Genomic DNA, 19,532 nt, shown 5'->3' with positions numbered 1-19,532 from the left:
TGGTCAGGTTGGTCCAGCTGGATAGATCGATGGTAGCTATCTCAGCAGGCCTGGAGGTCAGAGCTGCAAACACAGTCAGGCAGTTCTGGATTAATTAAAGCACTGATAAGAGGGAGGGAAGCATGCTGGCACAATGGAAGGTGATGCAAGTTGATTTTCCAGTGTGATGATAAAGTTGTGAAGGCTGGCTGGAGGTCAAAGCCAGCAGGCTGGGTGAGAGATTGAGGAGTGGCAGCCATTTACAGTATTCATGAATACAATGGGGAGAAGAAGCCCTACTGTGGCCCTTAAGGCTGGAGACAAACATTTGCACAACATAGAGCTGTAACGTCTGTGTATCTTTTACATACATTGAAATGTATCTTGATGGACAGATGGATGGAACTGCTGGTAGGCAAGAATGCAAGTGTAATAATTCAAAGTGTTTTTTAGCAGAGTAAGAAAGATTCAGGAAAGGCGAAAGTACAGAATTAAGCACAAACGCTTCTTGATATTGTTGCATTCTCTCATGGTTAGGGCAACTGTATGTGACATATCAAAATGGTGTCCATTAACATGATGGCATGTGATGGTATTACCTGAACTTAACAAGGAAGATATGAATTATGGTTGTAATGTGTTACTAGACACTTGCCAAAGTTAAGGATGTTTCCTTCTGTGGCAAGGGAAAGAGTCCTTCCTTGCATCTGGAAAACATATAAAGGAACAGTCTTAACATGTGGGCAAATGTCACAGTAATGGTCCCACTGTCCATGACACCGGACACAAAACAAAACAGATAAAAAAAATGACATTACAATTAATAACTTGTAGCCATAAGCTGTCAACTTAAAGGGTATTTACACAGGCAATCATACTTTGATTTCCTTGGAAGGACCTGCTTGCATACTGTTCCCTGCAGCTCCTTCTGTTTCTCAAATGTGCCCCTTGTGTAGCTCATGCCAGGTTGCAGAAATTGAGTGGTGCACGACCAACCCAAAACGACACTGAAATGCCAGGTGCGCCAGCCAGAGTGACATCACTTTTGGTGCACAATGCCATGTTCAAAGGCGACAATTGCAAGTATAAAGGAAGAATAAGTCCTTCAAAGGATCCTTGATATTGGAGCCGCCCTTCAGCAAGATCTTAAGACGAAGAATCATTGAAACACACCAATTAAGGATCCATCCCTGACTTTCAACACCAATTGTATACTGCCCTACAAAGGCAAAGAGCAGTTTGTGATTTTTTTTCAAAAAATTTTTTTTTGCAGAAATTCAAAGTGCAGGGTCAGCTCTTCAATCTGTTAAAATTGTATGTTGATCAATAAACAGTTTCATGTAAATATTTGTGATTTTAATTTGCAGTGTGTATAGAAAAGTAGAGTAAAACCAAGCCAAAGTGCAGTATGTGTCTTTGCTGCAGTTTGCCTTGGTTCTACATGCTTTTACTGCAGTTTGCCTTCATATTTGCTGCAGTCTGCCTTGGTTCAACTTGCCCTTGATGCTGTCTGCCTTGGTTTTATATAAAAAGTGATGTGAATGCTAACAAGTGTGTTTACACTTTCTAGAAAGTGTCAGGCAACATACCTTAAGTATGGCATTAAAAAAACTATGATGTTTTGCAATCTTTATATGTTTGTAAACATTGGTAGAGGAAATTATTACCAGAACAATGCTAATTGTGTTTGCTAATGCTAATCGCGATTGCTAATGCTAATACACTTTCTCTACACTCCCAAGCAGCATAAACTTAGAAAGGCCATACAGAAATTGTGCATGATTGCATGTTTACAAGGATTAGGCAAGAAAATGAACAAAGAACAAAGAAAATGCTAATCGCGATTGCTAATTGTAGGCCAATTCACACTTTCTCAAGGTATGCTACCCAGCTTTTTCTTGAAAGTGTGCATTTATTAGCAATTATAAGAATCTAATAGAGCAAGGTAAATATGCATAATAGTTTATCTAATGTCTTTCTAAACACAGTCCTGCAGCATAGCTTGAGAAATTGTAATTACACTTGTTTTGTCTTGTGCTAGTTTCAACTAGCTAGCTTGCTAACTAGTGTTTCTCATATACGTTTTGTTGTTAAATATAATTTAAAACTTTTACTTGGTGTAAAAAAAACACAAAAAGTTTTCTCAGTTTGGGGTTTTTGCACTTACTGCTCTTTGGCTTTGTAGGGCAGTATTGACACGTCACCAAGGCAACCATAAAGGTGCCATTGGTATTTCAAATAGTTAATTTTATCCTTGATCATGACCATTATCTAACCCTAACCAAGTAATGTCATTGCATAAAGCCAACCAGGAAGTGAGAAATAGGTTTTAGTAAAGTGTTGTTGTGATCTACACTGAATATAACTGTCATGGTTGTTGAACTCGCATCTTATGGCTGAATGTGGGGCATACGATCGCACTACACGCCCCTTCCTTCCTACTTCAGAGGACTTTGTGGCTTGTTCCAGGAAACATTTAAAAATTGTGTTTGGTCTAATGTGGAAACTGATGAGTCATATTTCACTCCTGCTGACTGTCTGTGTGTGTGTGTGTTGGTGACGTTTGATCGTTTTTTTTGGAGGAGTTTTTGGTATTTTTAGATACATTTGAGACTTAAAAACCTTAATAATAATCTAATAATTTAAGTATGGCTGCAGATTTGTACTTTATATTACTCGTGACGTTATGAATTTAATTATACGAGAGCAACATTTTGTTATGCCTAAGTTTTACCATATCAGGGTGAACCCTATTCATCCTATTAACGGACTGACTGATTAAGATTGGAAATTTAGAAAATAGTCTCAGAGCTCAAAATGAACCTTATACTATGTTTCTTGAGTTTGAACCACAATTAACCGAAAAAAAAGCAGGAAAAATATGGAACTGGAAAGATTTTTACATTAATTCTGACTTCAGTAATTGGCAAAAAAAACCTCCTCCTAGTGTAGGAAAAAAAAGGCAAACATAAACGTGAGGGTGGAGTCAACAAAGGAGCCGCCTTGGCTTTTTTTACTCTTTTTTTTTTGTATGTTGATCAAGCTCCTTTGAGGACTTCTGAGCTAAAAATATCTTCTCAGACTGAAATTTAGATACCCCAGTCGCAACACGTAACTTCATCTCCTGAATTATTCAGTGGATTTTATGCAACCGTGTTTTGATAAACTAGAGACGGGCGAGAGAGGGAATTGGGGGCAAGAGATAGAGGGGGTGGGTTATAAATAGGTCACACTGCAATGATGCTCCATGACAACCCAGATGCAATGGCAGATGGATAAAATGGAAAAGTGGAGCAAAATGACAACCAAATAATAACCCACGCCAAAGCGGTGCAAGCTACACACAAGTCCAGACTGAGTGGAATGAGTAGGTTTTAGAATCGCTTCCACGGGAACACAATGCTGCACATTCTCAGTTATTCTTGCTTTTGTTAAAAAAGTCTGTCTCTATAAGTTAATGGTTTAGAATCCTATTCATGAAATGTCGTGTTTGTGCATTAGAAGCACAATTCATTGTAATCAGACATTAAAATGAAGTCAACAACAGAAGTATGCTAGATGTCGTCTTTTTATTTTTGGCAAAAAGGGAAGTACAAAGTCAAGGAATCAAACCCACGAATGACTCACTAACGCCCAATGATCGAGTATCAGCTCTAAACATTCACTTATTTTCACTGCAGGCCTATCTCTGCTCTCCAGAATCACATCTCTGCATTCTGGATTATTTGTTTGAAGGCGTGAGGTGAAGTATTGAAAGGGAGGGATACCAAGTGTTTAACTTGTTGATGATTTATTCTGAGAAACTGGAATAAACTCTAACAGCTGAGACGATTGTAGTTTAAAGCTGCATGACTGCTACACATGCAAAATTCACACATCTGGATATGTGTTGGTACTCATGCCACAGTACTTCTATGTTTGAGTGCAAATTAATGAGATTAGAGTAATTGTGTTCCTGTTTCCAGTCAGATTAATGTGGACTCGGCCTCATGCATTTGTAATAATTTTGCAGTTAGTTTGACATGGTATTACTCTATGTCAGAGGGAACAACTATCTGACCCCAATGACATTAAGCTCATTATGTCTAGACAGAACAAAACGCCATCGAGCATCCTATTTTTGTTTATTCCAGCCCAGGACGAGATTACTGCATGAGGATCCGAGGGGTGTGTCTGCCATCTTTTATGTCAATATGAGGCTGGGATGATGATGATATCTGATGTCTGAGTCATGTAAGCAGAATGGGGGATAATTCTCAAAGCTCTCTCTTTCACTTGAGCACCCCTCCCCCTCCAACCCCTTGTCCACGCCGGACCGCCTGCTGAGGCACAGCGGGGCAGCCAGGTCATCCTTAACACCAGCCACGGTCCCTCCACGAACCAACACACTCCCCATCCCCCTGCTCCCATCCCCCACCTGATTCCTAAATCTGCATTACAATGAAGATGGAGGAGGCGGTGCGAGAGAGTGGAGGATTCGAGGAGCCGGTGGAGAGGGAAAAAACTGAAAGACGCCCAGAGAGAGTGATCTCAAAGATTGGCCGTAAAAGCCCATCTACCAGATTACCTGTGCATGTGTTTTGTGCTGTGTTTGTGTCTCACTGTCAGTGTGGAGCTGCTGAAGGGGGGCAAGTGCATTTGCAAGTGGCTGCACGTAAGTGGTTGTTGTCATGTGTGTGTCTTTGTGTGTAGCAAACGAACAACGGTTTTGCTGCCACCTATTCCTGCCCAGTGGGATGATGCCTGTGTGGCCTTACATCACACATGCCTTTTTTTTAATATGCAGGAATGCAAAGCTGTCACATCCTATAGCCTATCACATGTTTTTGTTTTGCCTTTCACAGTGGGGGGGCGTGCCAGCTTATGATATCATATATCTGATGACCATTAAACTGAACTCACAACATACAAACAGCGAGTCCTTTTTGTTGAAGCTGTTTACACAAACAACCTTCAGTTCCGAAAAAATTTGAGAAAACTTTTTAGATGTTTCTGCAAAGAAAACTTAGGCGTTCCCATTGCATGGCTTAGTAAAATAAATGATAATAAAACAGGCCTGATAGTGTTGTTGTAAAGCTGATGTGGCCAATGATAAGCCAGCACCCATAACAGATGACTTTAAGCACTGCTGTAGTGTCTAACATAGGTAGAATGAAGTCACTAGCCTGCATGTCAGATCACTCTGCAGTCACCTTAAGGCCTTTAATGTGTGCACACTCCAGATCTAGGAGGGGCTGGTTTGACCACAGAGAAATGAACATCGGCTGACTTTTCAGTTCCAATCCAGTGGTCTGCTGGCTGGCAGATCAGTAGCTGGATCCAGTCTCTGTCAGCTTGTCAGTTTTCCTTATTTTGTGCATTTTGCCATATATTTAACTACATCAGAAATGATGCTGTAAATGTTTTGTCATTTCCTCTTCCTTTTCAAAAGGTTTTTTGCAGATTCAGACTTTTCTTATGCAATATGCACAGTTTAGTCGAGGAATGCACAGTTGGGATAGACCATTTAACTGGACTGTTATTGTTTCTGAATACAAGCAGGGGAGGGGAGTCGATGATGGGTGGCGCAGCACGGCACATCGATAGCGTTAGTCCTTATCTCGTTGGTGTGCCCTGCACTGTCGGACCCTGTCAATGTATTCTTCAGCTGAGTCAGCATCACAGATCAGTGTAGTTAATGAGCTACGTTAGCTACGCACCAAATTGAGATATTTTGCTACCAAAATCTTAACAAATATTGTCCTGACTTAAAAAAAACTTTGCTTTGTTTATGTTTTTTTTAACTGTCCAATTGTTTCTTTTGAATACAATATATACTTTTCATTATTCCTTCCTGTAATACCGATTTAGCTCCTCTTGCGTAGATCCACATGTCCAACATGGTATTTGGACGTCTAGATTGTTATTTTGTTTATGACCCAGACGCATCTGATGTGTGAAAAAGACAAAGCAGGAAGACTTTCTTGTATATGTCTCTTTAAAAAGCTAAATAAGATCATCTGGTCAATGGTCATCTGAAAGCTTTCCTTTTATTATCCATGAACAAATCATAATTGACAGCTTACAGTGTAAAACCGTTATCTGAAGGTTGTCCTTCAGGTTTGAAATGACTGGATAATATTGCCTATTTTGTAGCATCCGTTTAGATTGACCTGTCTTTCTGTTTCTAAAGCTTGCTGTGACTGTAACATTTGTGTGCTTGTAAAGTACGAAGACAATTTCTGCACAAAAATGTTTCAGGGATGAAGAGGGAGAGCCCAGGAGGAAGAGCAGGCTGCAATAATGAGTGAGATGATGGCACACTGACCTAGTAACGCTGCAGCGCCGTTGCCATTGGGGATGAGTTGCCCTACTTCTACTGTACACCCCTGTCTGACACACACAGACACATCCATATACACACATCGACTCTACCCGGTGCCTTAACTCATCCCTCAGCTTGACTCATCAACACTTTCTGTGCTCCTTAACCCCTCACCCTCTCCTCTAACGTGTCTCACCATCTGTTTTATCTCTCGCTGCCTTCATACCTGGCCTGCATGTTATGACAACGGGCAGGAGCACCACTATCTGGCTCAAGCTTTCATTCCAGAGATAAACACAGGGAGACAATAAATACAAAATGCAGGGAGAAAAAATTCATGATGGGGAGGAAAAATTAGAGTCTGATGGGGAGACTAAAGGTTAAAAGGAAACCGCGCTTCATGTCCCTGTGGTCACAGAGCGGTTGAGGGTTTCGCCCGACTCTGCGGGAGTCAGAGTCATTTCAAATAAACAAACCAGAGATGATAAGGCAAACAAAAATTACGCAAAAGTCACATCCTCTTCCATTCTCCTCCTGACTGGGTTCCCACCAACACGCGTCCCTGTGTAACACCAGCGCAAGACGTCAGGAGAAACAGCAGTTGCTATGGTAACATGATCTCTGGCATGTCTACATGCTCGCAAAATTGTGTGAGTGTGTGTGTGTGTGGGGGGGGGGGGAGAGAGTCGAGACATGTCTGCCTCTTTAGCAAAGACAGAGATAGAAAAGAGCATGAGTGAAGAAAATCTGCACATATACATCGTTGTTTCCCTCCTTTTCCAGAAGGCTGTGTTTCCAAGCTCCCCTGTGATGCGAACGACTGTTTTATCAATGAGGCGAGTCAAACATGCATGCCTGCCTGAGCACTGGATACTCCTGTTAGCATCCCCTCCTCCTCCTCTTCTGAGAGCTGCTGCCAGAGCCTGACAGAGAGATACATCTACACAAGCTCCCCGGCCAAGATGGCTGCCATGTGCAGCTTTGTGGTTGCCTGCTGGTGAGGGCCTTTTTGCAGTCAATAAGCCAGTTTATCGAATTAATTAGCATTACAAAGGGCTTTCTTTTTAGTCCACGCACCCCCATTCAGGGCAGTTAAGAGGGCTCTGCACCTGATTCTGTTTGTAATTGGGTGCTTGGCAATGCAAATGTTGTGTTTAGGCTGAACTAGATCTGACATATAAATCAAATTTATGTCAGCGTACAAACAAAGCTGTTTTTAAGCTGTGTTCCATTTCCATCTGAGATACATTAAAGTGCTTTTCCAGTTTCTCGCTTAGTTTTTTTTTTCTTTTTTACTTTTTGAAATTGCTCTTTTATAATTGTGCCTCCTGGACAGTGAGCTATCAACAGTGGATCAGACTTCAATCAGTCTTTCATAGTACCAGAGAATGCACACAGGAAGCAGCCACTATCTTGTTTAAGGGATTCTTTATGCATGCATGAACTGCTTACAAACTGAATAACCTTAGGATATTACATATTCATTAAGCTGCTGTGCTCAAGTAATCTGTTCAAGGTGACTGTCCTAAAACTAACGTTTCTCCCACATGAAGTAAAATGAACCCAGGAGACCTGTGTCTGATTCCCTTGCTCCAGTCCTCTCCTTTTTTCTTTCTTTTCCACTCTCTCTTTCTACTTGTGATGCTCATCAGTTGGCTCGCAGAGACTGATAGACAATGGAGGCTTTTTAGTGAGGATTTGAGAGCTCATCCTGTGCCGGGGCATGAAAAATGGGCAACAGCACAAACAGGGGCATTGAGTGGTTCAGAGGGGGAAAAAAAAGAGTGCGAAGAGGAGAAGAAGCGGCATGTTTAACGTGACAGAAATAAGCAGGCAGTTCGAGGCCAGAGGAAGTTCCCCAGCCACTTTTTAATTTGTTTCTCATGGAAATCTGGACCTGTCATCTTTACAATGTGTGTATTACAACTGTGTGTGTACTGCATGATAAATAAACAGTATTTCATTGTCAGTATTCCGTGTATGATCTGCTTTTCTCTGCTCTGTTGAAAACACTTACCTGGTGTTGGCAAAACTCTCTTATTGAAAAAGCGGTATAGCGCACGTTTACATTAATATAGCCAAATTTTCAACAAAGCTGCTCCCATTCCCATATTTCTCTGTCTCTTTCGTCAGACGACTAAATGCTTTAGAAATTGTGACTGCAAATCAGCCCAGTAAGATTACATGTCAACGCTCGGACTCTTAAAGTATTCACAGACTGTCGCTCTGCACTAATAAAATCTTGATTTTATAACCGCAGCGTCATCTTACAAAACCACCATTCAAGTAGCTTAAAGTAGTTGTAGTGAACTACAGAATATGAATACATAAAGTCTAAGAATAAAGCCAATTCATAACAAGACGATGTGCAGCGAATGGCTCTACACTTACATGTACGGTGGTCTCGAAGTGGCTAAAATGCCAACAATAAAGAACAACAGTGGCATAAAGCAACAAAAAAAAACAACTATTAAATCAATTGTATAGATTTATTAGCTTCATGATTGAAAAAGCCCTTCTTGGGCTAAGATCTCTGAACACCAGGGGCTTAGAGGCCTTGCTTTGATCAAGCCAAGAGCGCTCCTTTGAAATCGGACAACCTTAATGTATAGACCCCATCAGAGCAAGGAGCTGTCTCAGGCATCCCACATCAGAGAGCTACGAGGAATTCCAAACCACGGTTGAGCTATGCATGCAGTGAATGGTGAGATTGGGGCATTTAAAACACATCATGTGCCTGTCTGTCTGTCTTGACTCAGTTTGGGAGAATGTATGGAGTGGTGGAGGTTGGTTGGGTGGGGGTGCAGACTTTAAACCCCTCAGGGTGTATTCCACTCTGGGAGGTTCAGCCCTCTGAATGGCTGGAGATCATTCTCTGGGTGGCGTATGCATGCCTCACATACCATGGCTGTGACACGTTTGTGTGAGTGTGTGTTTGTGTGGTGGAAGATGTGTGTGCCACCAGATTGGTGGAAACAATGGCATTAATGATTAAAAAGAGGATCTAAAATGGGATGTCTTAGAAGAAAGAGGAAATTGTGAATTCAATGTAATGAAGTTTTGTGAGGATGGTAAGAAAATAGAGCATCGTTTTGATAGCTGAGGTCCATCTGTGGGGTAATAGTTTGGTTAAAGTTAGCAGAATTTTGAGAAATTATTATATATAAGGAAGAACACTGAATACATAAATATACACATACAGGTTTTGTATGCTATTGACTGGCTCTCATAACTCAGCTCATTTTATAAGAACCCTGACCTCGCTGGATCCCAAGAGGGACCCATTAGATTTGGGCTCCCTCACAAAAAAAAAAATACAAATCCGTCACTTCTGCGATTATGGGCCTCACTGGTCAGGCCACAGAGAACTCATCACTGTCTGATTCACCATGTCCCAGTCTGTGTTGGTGACAAAGCAGCCCCAGTTCTACAGCAAAGTCTCAGAGTTTTTGTTATGTAACCAGTTCACTCTTGGAAAACCCACCCCATCACTCAAAATCCAGAGAAGGCCATTAAAATTCCTCTGCCGGAAAACAATGAATCCTCAAGATTTGAAGAGTGCTGTTTGTCTCCCAATTTCACGCAGAGGTCTGAGGAGTTCTCGGGTTTTATCCTCATTTTGAGCTTTTGATGATTTGGGTTTTAGGGATGAAAAGTATTTGAAAGCTTTTTAGTAGTTCCACTGAATTCATGGCAACATTTATGTGATTTATAAATCCATTTACCATAGTCAGAATAAATTGAAACATATATGTGTAAAGGGGTAATGCAAAAAAGTTTTAAATGATTATGTAAAAGTATTGAAAAAAGTCTTCCAGATATGAGTGGCAGACAATTGCAGTGACAAGGAGGCCCTCCCTTCCTGCAGCAGATTGGACACAGAGCTGCTGCCCCGCCCAGGGGAGGAGACTTTGGTCGATTTTGAGGCGCGGTTGAAATACTCAGTCTCTCCCTGACATCCTTTAATTTGAGCTCAGCCGCGGTGGGGTTCATACTCACAGAGAGGGGGGTCTTCTCGTTTCCAAACCTTGTAAGGGAGAAGGAGATCCGTTCGGATTTTTCACCTCTTTTGGGAAAGACCATACCCATCCCAGAGCTGGATTTTTAAATATCCAAAACTTATCCAAGTTTTTCTTTTTCGATTTTCTTTTTTGTTCAGAACCCGTGAAGGAAACAAAAAACACACACAATGGGAGCCCAGTTGTCCAAGGGTGGAGTAGCTGTTGAGGGGAAAGCCGCTGCCGACCCTGCTGCTGCCAAAGCCAACGGCCAGGTGAGTCCGGGAGGCCTGATGTGCCGAGCATCAGCGGGGAGCCACATGGCACCCAACGCCCACTGGCAGCATGGGTGCCCCAGCGGGCTCAGGGCTACTGCTCCGTCTCACTCAGCAGTCTCAAACCTATGTCAGCAACACGCTTATTTCGTAAAACATATTAAAGTGATTTTAAAGAGGGTGAGGAGAAATCAGGGGACCTCCAGAAGAGCAGCCGTCGAGCAGCCATGCGCGTCCTCGGTCAGCGCGCACCAGACGCGCCTTTGTTAATTCCGTCTGCTGGTCCCACAGGGGCAATTTACCCACATATTGTAAGCAAAGGTGTCATATTCAGGTCGAAACGTGCGTTTGGTGCGCGTTCTCTCTCATGAGTTTGCCGTATCGGTGCAGATTGTGGCTTTTGCGTCGAACAAAGGATGCGAGGCGAGCGGTGCAAAGGATGCAAATGCGCTCTGCTGAAGGCGCATTTTGCGGAGTTGCAAACAAAGCGCGAGGAGGCGCCAGCTCAGACCCCATTTCCTCCAACTTGTAAATATTAAAGCGGGGTTTCCACCTGTGGGTGTAAGTAAGATCACAGAAGTTTATGGAAACCAACTGTGTGCTTTGAGATAGTTTCTAATTTGATGGAAGAAATAAAGAGCGAACCCGCAGATCAGAGGAGGCGTCATTTGTTGCTTTTTCGGACACGTTGATGAACTTATGCGACCCACTTACGGGCCTTTCTTTTCCTGATCATCAAGAGAGTTTAAACTCTAGGCTATTTAATGTGGTTTTAAACTGTTTCTGTGTGACAAAGGGAAGGCTGCCTGCACTCTGGTCAGACACAGCAGTAGATGTGAGCCGCAGCTCTTGGATGAGACCAGAAACCAGGTTTCACGGGGATTCCTTTGTTCCTCTAACTTGCTGACCGTGTTGATGTTTTGATAAAGCACTACTGCCCCCTAGTGTCTGTTCAGAGTAATGCAGACAGCTGTTGAACACCCCCCCCCCCCCCAAACGCTGTCAGAGCAGACTCTCTTAAGTGGTCTCAGGCCATAATGCTAATTTGTTGTGACATGATTTCATCTGTAGATTTAAAGTTTTTTTCAATTACCATAATTGATTATCGATTATCTTCATATATTAATAATGAGTCCTCTTTCCGACAGGAGAATGGCCACGTCAAAACCAATGGCGACGTTTCAGCCAAGCCCGAGGGGGAAGTGGCTGCAGATGGAAATGGAACTGCCGAACCAGCCAAGGAGGGGGAGACCAGTGCCGGAGATGCCATCGAACCTGCTCCAGCAGCCGAGGGCGAAGCCTCCAAAGCAGAGGGTGAGGCCGCCAAGGATGGCAAGAAGAAGAAGAAGTTTTCCCTGAAGAACTCCTTTAAGTTCAAGGGTATCTCACTGAAGAAAACCAAGAAAGGGAGTGACGAGGGCAAGGAAGAGGCCACCTCTCCCACGACCGAGGACAAGCCCGAGGAGAATGGCCACGCGGCCAAGGAATCCAAAGAGGAGACGCCGGCCACAGAGGCCAAAGAGGGCGAGGCCGCCGCTGATGCTGCCGCTGCCGCCACCCCTGCACCTGAGGGAGAGACCAAGGCTGCAGAAGAGGCCCCACCAACAGAGGCTGCCCCTGCCGAGCCCGCCGCCGATGCCCCTGCCGAGGACACAACACCCGCAGCCTCCGAGGGCGAGGCTAAGGCAGAGTGACTGCACCCCGCCACGGCACCTGAACTGATTTTCCAAGATTAAAATATATAAATATATATATGAGAGACTCGTGCCACGTTCTCAAAGTTATAAACAAAACTACAAAAGAAGACGACAAAGGATATATCACGTTTGCTGATTCAACCACCAGTTCACTGCCTTTTATTAGTTCTTCGACAGACGGAATCTCACCGGGCCCTCTCATGATGAAAGCGTCGGCTTGCGTCGCCCCCTCCCCCTCATGGTACACACAGGGACTGGCGTGTGGCGAAGGTAATGGATTGGATGTGGAGCGAATCAGGAATACTGACTTATTTTCCCAATTCATGGAGAAGCATCCTTTTTAACAGCGTGGCAGCCCTATAACATCTTCTATTTCTTTCTCATCTTTTTTGGGATCTAAAGATAGTCACCGTTGCAGAATGGGACAGACCATCTCCTTCACTCGAAATGACTGTTATATGGACACATAAATCTTTCAAATGATCTTATTAATTTTTAGATTCTACATTCCTTTGTTTTACCCCCAAATTTCAAGTATTTTGTCATGTATAGAAGTGAAAATCGAGGAGGGGAGGTGGGAGAAGAGCTATGTCTTTGTTCGTGCATTTTGATTCTTTTTCTGGCTAAAACCACATTCAAGCTTCTTGAGTCTTGCAGCGTTCACATTTCAGAATTTATGACGCAGGGGTTGGGGTTGTGTACAAAATGTGAGCTTTTTATCTGCAAACTGTCTCTGTAAATATGTTTTGGCCAATATTTTTGGTTCTCTTTATTTTGCTATCGTTTGAAGATGTTAATGGTTTTATTGTAACTTTTAATAAGGGTAAATAAATGTTCGATCCCCTCTGTCTGTGTTCTGCCTTGTGATTCACACACTCAACACACACTTATGCTAGCCCCGAGTATTAGGTTTACATGAATTAGCAAAAAGAAGATTTAATGACAAGACATATTTCCCTGGATAAAATATTACTTAAAGTTTTGACATCACTGATCAAAATATCACTGATAAGGAGGAACTTGAATAAATCATCTATAATAAACTAGCATTACAAGCTAATGACTTTATACCAACATTACTCCTTATTATTACTGTATAGTATTCGCTGTAATACTATTATATTACATTGCTCTTGTTCGTCACAAACTCTTTGAATCCAGTATGACACATAGCCAAAACCCTGTGTAGCAGGTTTTAATACTAGCCAAGGACAACTTCACACAATCTCTTAGAGTCAGACTAATTCCTTCAGATAATGACATCATTAATAAATAAAGATGCCAATACAATGATATTTTAGTCAACGAATGCCAGACCTTCACGCTTCACGCTTTTGTCAGAGCCGTTAATACGGCTCTGGCTTTTGTTGGTGTGTGGCGCCATCTGGTGGACAAAATGCATACTACGTATATTTCGCGTAGGGTCCCCGTCGTTTGTAAACATCACTTACACGTTGTCACGACTATTAATTAGGTATTACTTCTTATTAACAGGTTTATAAAGATACAAAGAACATGAAAAAGCCCTTACCCTGACCGTGATCCGTATAGTACTTTAAATAATGAAACTACGTAGGCGCGCTCATCATCTGACGAGGTGGCCGAGTGGTTAAGGCGATGGACTGCTAATCCATTGTGCTCTGCACGCGTGGGTTCGAATCCCATCCTCGTCGATAACTTATGATTCTTTTTTGAACTGATTTACTCATAGAACATAAAAATATACAACTGGGTGCGCATTTATGAATTAAACGTCACCAAGTTACATCCAGCATTAACTTTAAAACGAATCAGTTATGTTCAAACAGTAAAACTTTGTTTCGAGTTGATGCAATGACTTGGTTTTAACCCTTTTTCCTGTCATGAGAAATGTTACGTTTTGTTTTAGGGATTAAGAAAGTAACTGTGGGATCAAATAATGGTCAGAAAGATTTTGCACTTGTACAATGATGTTCACATGTGTAACAAAGTTGTAAAAATAGTTTGTGTTTGTGTAAACATATTTGTATCTGTGGGAATATTTTGTGCGTGTGTAAAACTAAATCCGAAGGACATACAAATTTCCCACCTTCAAGTGCGACCCTGTAGTTTACAAGTTTCCAAAAATCAAGTTACAACTTACAAGTACAAATTTTGACCCTGTTTTGACGCCTGCGTGATTAGCCAATCAGTACGCTGCTTACTGACTTGCCAACCAACCAACCATCCAATCAAGGAGCAGCAATTTCTGCCGGCCGGGATCTAAGCGCCAACTACACTCAGTGGGCACCATAATACATCCATGGTGGGCACACGTTGGTACTGATGGAGGAAAAACAGGATGGAGTCAATCGCTCGAGCTCAGGTAAGTTCATTAAAGGTAGTGACAATTTGACGATATAGCGAAAACAAAATCAGAATCAGAATGCCTTTATTGTCAGTATACGTGGTACAACGAAATTTAAAGCCACCAAAAACAGTGCAAAGTGCGAATATAAAAAATATAAAAAAATATATAAGTAATGTAAAAAAGGGAAGGATGTAAGATGCACAGTTTTTTACGGTAATAAAATAAATAAAATCAAATAAGGTGTTAGTAGGTTCAAGTATGTGGAAATATTTTAGTGCACACAACAGAGTTTGGCCATAATTTTTTAATATTGCACAAGAATAGGGAATTGTCCAAAGGGATGATCAGTGAGTGTCAGAATTGAGACTGGTTATGGCTTTAGGGAAAAAGCTGTTTTTAAATCTGCTTGTCCTTGTCCTGATGCACCTGTAGCGCCGCCCTGAGGGCAACAGGTCAAACAGGGCAGAGCCTGGGTGGGAGCTGTCTTTGGAGATTGCCTTGGCTCTGCTGAGGCAGCAGGAGGTGTAAATGTCCATCAGGCAGGGGAGAGGGCAGCCGATGATCTTCTGTGATGCCTTGACGACTCTCTGCCGTTTCTCTGCCGTTTCACGATGCCGTCATATAAGCGGAATGTGAAATGACAGGTGTCGTGCCAAAAGTTGATTGATGCCATAAATTGATTTCCGGTCCTCGGGACCCACTGCCCTGCATGTTTTTGATGTTTCCCTCCTCCACAACACCCGATTCAAATGATCAGCTCGTCATCAAGCTCTGCAGTGGCCTGTTAACATAAGGAGCCATTCATATTATTAAAAATAATAGTCATTATTAAAGTAGCCGGCTACAAGGAATGCCCTGATTATGAACTGGGAGGTTTAGCATTAACTGGTTGGAGGTCAGCACAGTTATATCAGTTGAATTGCAGTGAAACAACGCAGCCACACACACAATATTACTGGACCGCTAGAACCTTCAAGGAGGTTCTACAGGGCACTGGCGTAGTGGAGATGGAGATGTATTCATCTAAATAGTTCATGAAGCAATCTGAAAACATTTTTGAACTCATCGGACATATTAAAATAGTTTGTTATACATTGTGTATATAACATGACGTTTCACTGTTAATAAGTGAATGTCTTCAATACTTCGAAGTCTGATTGGCATGATTCGTGTCTTTGTGTCCTTTTCCAAACTCAACGCCTGTATAAATGTAATTTTTCCCGTGACACACGAATGACGTCAAAGAAATATACAATTTTTTTATTGGCCCGTAAGTTGAGGTCCCACCTTGTTCAGACGAGCATTTACGTTGTATCTCTGTGGTTGTTTCAGTGAGCAGGAACGTGAATATTACAGCAGTAAAGATGGTCAACTGGAAGGTAAATAAGCTAATATGTATTATTTTACACTGAGCAACGTCATGCTCTGTTAATATTTCACCACTGTTATGTCCTGTAAGGCTCCATATTTTTCATAATATGTCAAAACTGTGTGTAGCACAAAGCTAACGTTCCCACATTGGATCTTTTGAAGGAGTAACATCTACTGACAGAACTTTACATTAGTTTTACATCCTGGCTCTGAAGACGCTGCTGCTGTGTTTGGCTTTGGCGGGGGTCAAGATCTCCTAAAGTAAGAAAGCCGAGGCGGCCCTAAAGAAGCAACAGGCTGAGAGGAGGAGGCTGGTCCAAAATCCCCAGGAGCTGATCGACATACTTGAAGGAAGACTGAGAAGAGGCCGGTATGATGCTGCATTTGGTCATTTTTTGTTTTCTTGTTGTATAAGTTATTGTATTGCATTTTAATATTGTGAAACAAATCTACTTTTGTTGTTTTCTCCAGAGAAACGTGTCGCTGACCAGAGGCACTTTGTCCGAATGCGGGTCAGATTGAGAAACAGCTGGTGTTTATATTCCAGCACTGAAATTCCAGCAAAAGGCCATGCATACCCCTTAATGGAGACTGAGATGAGGTACTTTTTCTTTTTCTTTAACTTTTAAGAGGATTTGGCCAATGAGAGCCTCAGCATCAACATTGTAAGCTCGAACATCATCTGCTTGAACAGACTTGCAGAAACGTCACTTTGTCAACCACACAGAAGATAGTCATATGAGCTTCTTTTTCTAGGAATACAGCATTGTATTTGCTTTGTGAAATACTTTGTCATTTGTGAGCCAGATTTGTGTCTATTTTTGTATTTGTATTAAAATTTCCTTCCACGTACAACAGTGTCATCATTGATCCCCCCCTTGAGGAAAATCTGTAAACCTCCATCTTCTAGTATGTGAAGTGTCTGACAAAGAATAAGACAGTTGACCTGCTGTCAACTCCAGCAACAGACAGGAGGAGTGCAGGGACTGGTGTGCTGCCAACACCTTTTGGCAGCTTTGACACCGTCTGGATCGATAGCATCGGTGTCCCAGATGAGTATAAAGCTAGAAACCAAATAGCTGCGGGTTTTGAATTGAGTTTCTCATGGCCTTGGGTTATCCATATTAGCACTGTGAGGTTGCTGCATTACACCTCGTCTTAGAGCCGTTATTGTGCGAACGATAGATAAGTCTCACTCCTATCTTTGAAGGTACTTCTGATGGTGACGGTTAATTACTTTCCTGTTGTTTCTTTTATTGTGTCTAGTGATGATGACGTGTTTTAAATGTTTGTGAATGAACACATTTGATGTTTGTCAGGGATGTTATATTTAGTTATTGGTTAACTTAATTAGCTTCGTGAATATTCAAATGGTCCACTTCAGCCAGTTAATCCAACAGTTGACTGCTATTTATGACGCGCCTCTCAGGCCTGCTGACCCTGGTGGAGATGGTGACTTCACTGTCCTCACATCTCATGCAAAGGAGCTACAGAGTCGCTTACTCTGACAGTGGTTTTCAAAGGTTTCATGTTTACATTTAGTTTTTACTTCATTTGCCTCTTTCTCACCAACTGGGAGTCGTTGGCCTGCCTGACCAAATGTCTTTTGGTGACCAGATCCGACGTCTGAATGGTTGTGAATGTATCTGGAAGGAAAAGTCAACATTGCATTGTAGTTGCTCAGTCGGTCATATCTGACACCGCCTTCTCTGTAACAGACACTTAAATGACACACACAATGGTCAGGTAAGCCAATGACACACGTGGCCTTCGTCACCCTACGTGTGTGAAACTTATTTCCACTACTTAGAAAACCCAAAGCCCCCACTAACTACAACTGAGGAAGCTTTTCAGATGAACAAACTAAAACAAGTCCAGATGCCCTCATTCAACCTCTTAACATGGATGACTGACAATCCACACCAACCAAAGCAGTCTCCCATCACACATAGAAAACCGGGAGGCTCAACCAGTTGGTTTACTGTGTGCTTGGCTTTCAGTAACAATAAGACTCTTTGAAGCAAACAGCTCTGTTTTCCTCAGTTTATTTAAATGTTCATGATGCAAGACAAGACCAAATTATACAGAGGAGACAGCCAATCGGGAGCTGTGCATACATCTTGATAACAGATTTAAAATGTACAACTTATTCATACGATACAGCACTTAGGGAGCCTTTATATGTTTATGCTTTTTAGGGTCTTCATAGTGCACAGGTTTTTTTTCCACTGCATCCAATTACAATCTTTATTGTCTCCACACATTCTTTCAGCGTACAAAGAATGATTGAAAATGTTTTTTTGCTCATCTTAAACTTTATCCACCTCTTTACAAACTTTTTCAACATTCCCAATTTTGTCAAGGATGAAGGTGATTTTTTCTTACACTTATTAAGATTAATTTTACTGCCCTTTATAACTCAGTCGCATTCATCCATTTTCATTTGGGATATAACGGTCAAATCTTGTAAATGTAACTCTGCTGAGTGATTAAAAAGTCATTTTGAGACCAAAAATAAATATCCAGTATCCAAATGTCTTTATAAGCCAGATATAAATCACCATCTATTCAACAACGATAATGGACATACAGTAGGTAATCAAACACACAAACACAGATAAAAATAACATAATTTGATGATTATAATCCATACACGATCGTCATTATCACATCATTATATTCACGCAATCATTGAATGATCGCTTCAATAGTGCTTGATTACATTCTAAACAGTCTAACTTGAGTTTTGTATGTCCGTCGGATTTAGTTTTACACATACACAAAAGTGTTGGATTATTTTATGAATAATTATGATTACAATTAATTGAAATCCAATTGGTTTGAATTGGACTTTATTATATAAGTGCCTTGAGATGACATTTGTTGTATTTGGCGCTATATAAATAAAAATGAATTGAATTGAAAATATTCCCACACATAGAAATATGTTCTACATATGCACAAACTATTTTCAAAACTTTGTTACACATGCACAAATTGTTCAAGTGCAAAATATTTCTGACCCTTATTTCATCCCACAGATTCCAATTTTGATTCTTCGTGATTTATTCACTACTATTGACTGAATTTTTGGTTCTTAAAAGTAATTCCAAAACAACAAATTTCTTCAATATCTAATTGCCCACAAGCTATTAACATACACCATTTCTTTTTACTCTGCAAAATATTGCAAAGCCAATTCATTACTGCGCTTTGGAGGCAGTCAAGTTGCAGTTTCTCAATCTCACCATTTGAGGTCAGTATAATCTTTTCTTCTTACACAAGTTTCTGCACATCATTTACCTTCAAACTCAATTTCAGTTTCCAGTATTGTTTCACCGTCACGTGCACATTACGAGTCAAGATATCATCAGCATCATATGTAGTAAAAATAGTATTCTTCGGAAGTGAGAGGTTTTTCGGACATTTCTTTTAACTTACACACAAATTGTTGAAAATGTTTAACCAGTGGGGTCATATTCCAAATAAAAAAAATGCATCTTTGAGAGTTTGAGATCACATAAATACCAGGGATTTAGTACATTACTGGATTTTATTACAGTAGCATGTGATGATTGT

General features: G+C 41.4%; 1 protein-coding gene and 1 non-coding gene across 2 annotated transcripts; both read left to right on the top strand.

Annotated features, from left to right (window-relative positions):
- Positions 1-10,241: 10,241 nt before the first annotated feature.
- marcksl1a (MARCKS-like 1a) lies at positions 10,242-13,099 on the top strand. Its single transcript, XM_075448112.1, has 2 exons — positions 10,242-10,556; positions 11,705-13,099. Exons 1-2 carry the CDS (start codon positions 10,473-10,475, stop codon positions 12,248-12,250), a joined length of 630 nt encoding a protein of 209 aa, XP_075304227.1. The 5' UTR covers positions 10,242-10,472; the 3' UTR covers positions 12,251-13,099.
- A 745-nt stretch (positions 13,100-13,844) lies between these two features.
- trnas-gcu (transfer RNA serine (anticodon GCU)) lies at positions 13,845-13,926 on the top strand. Its single transcript has one exon. It is a non-coding gene; the product is annotated as a tRNA-Ser (tRNA).
- The last annotated feature ends 5,606 nt before the right edge of the window (positions 13,927-19,532 follow it).

This window comes from Odontesthes bonariensis, chromosome 17 (genome assembly GCF_027942865.1).
Source record: "Odontesthes bonariensis isolate fOdoBon6 chromosome 17, fOdoBon6.hap1, whole genome shotgun sequence".
NCBI classification, from domain to species: Eukaryota; Metazoa; Chordata; class Actinopteri; order Atheriniformes; family Atherinopsidae; genus Odontesthes; species Odontesthes bonariensis.
This window is presented reverse-complemented; position numbering and strand designations above follow the sequence as displayed.

What these genes read in the sequence shown, in the direction of transcription:
- marcksl1a (XM_075448112.1), top strand. Translation starts at nt 10,473, where the DNA reads ATGGGAGCCCAGTTGTCCAAGGGTGGAGTAGCTGTTGAGGGGAAAGCC. An exon ending in CTGCCAAAGCCAACGGCCAG is followed by an intron (nt 10,557 to 11,704) that starts GTGAGTCCGGGA and finishes TCTTTCCGACAG; the next exon opens with GAGAATGGCCACGTCAAAAC.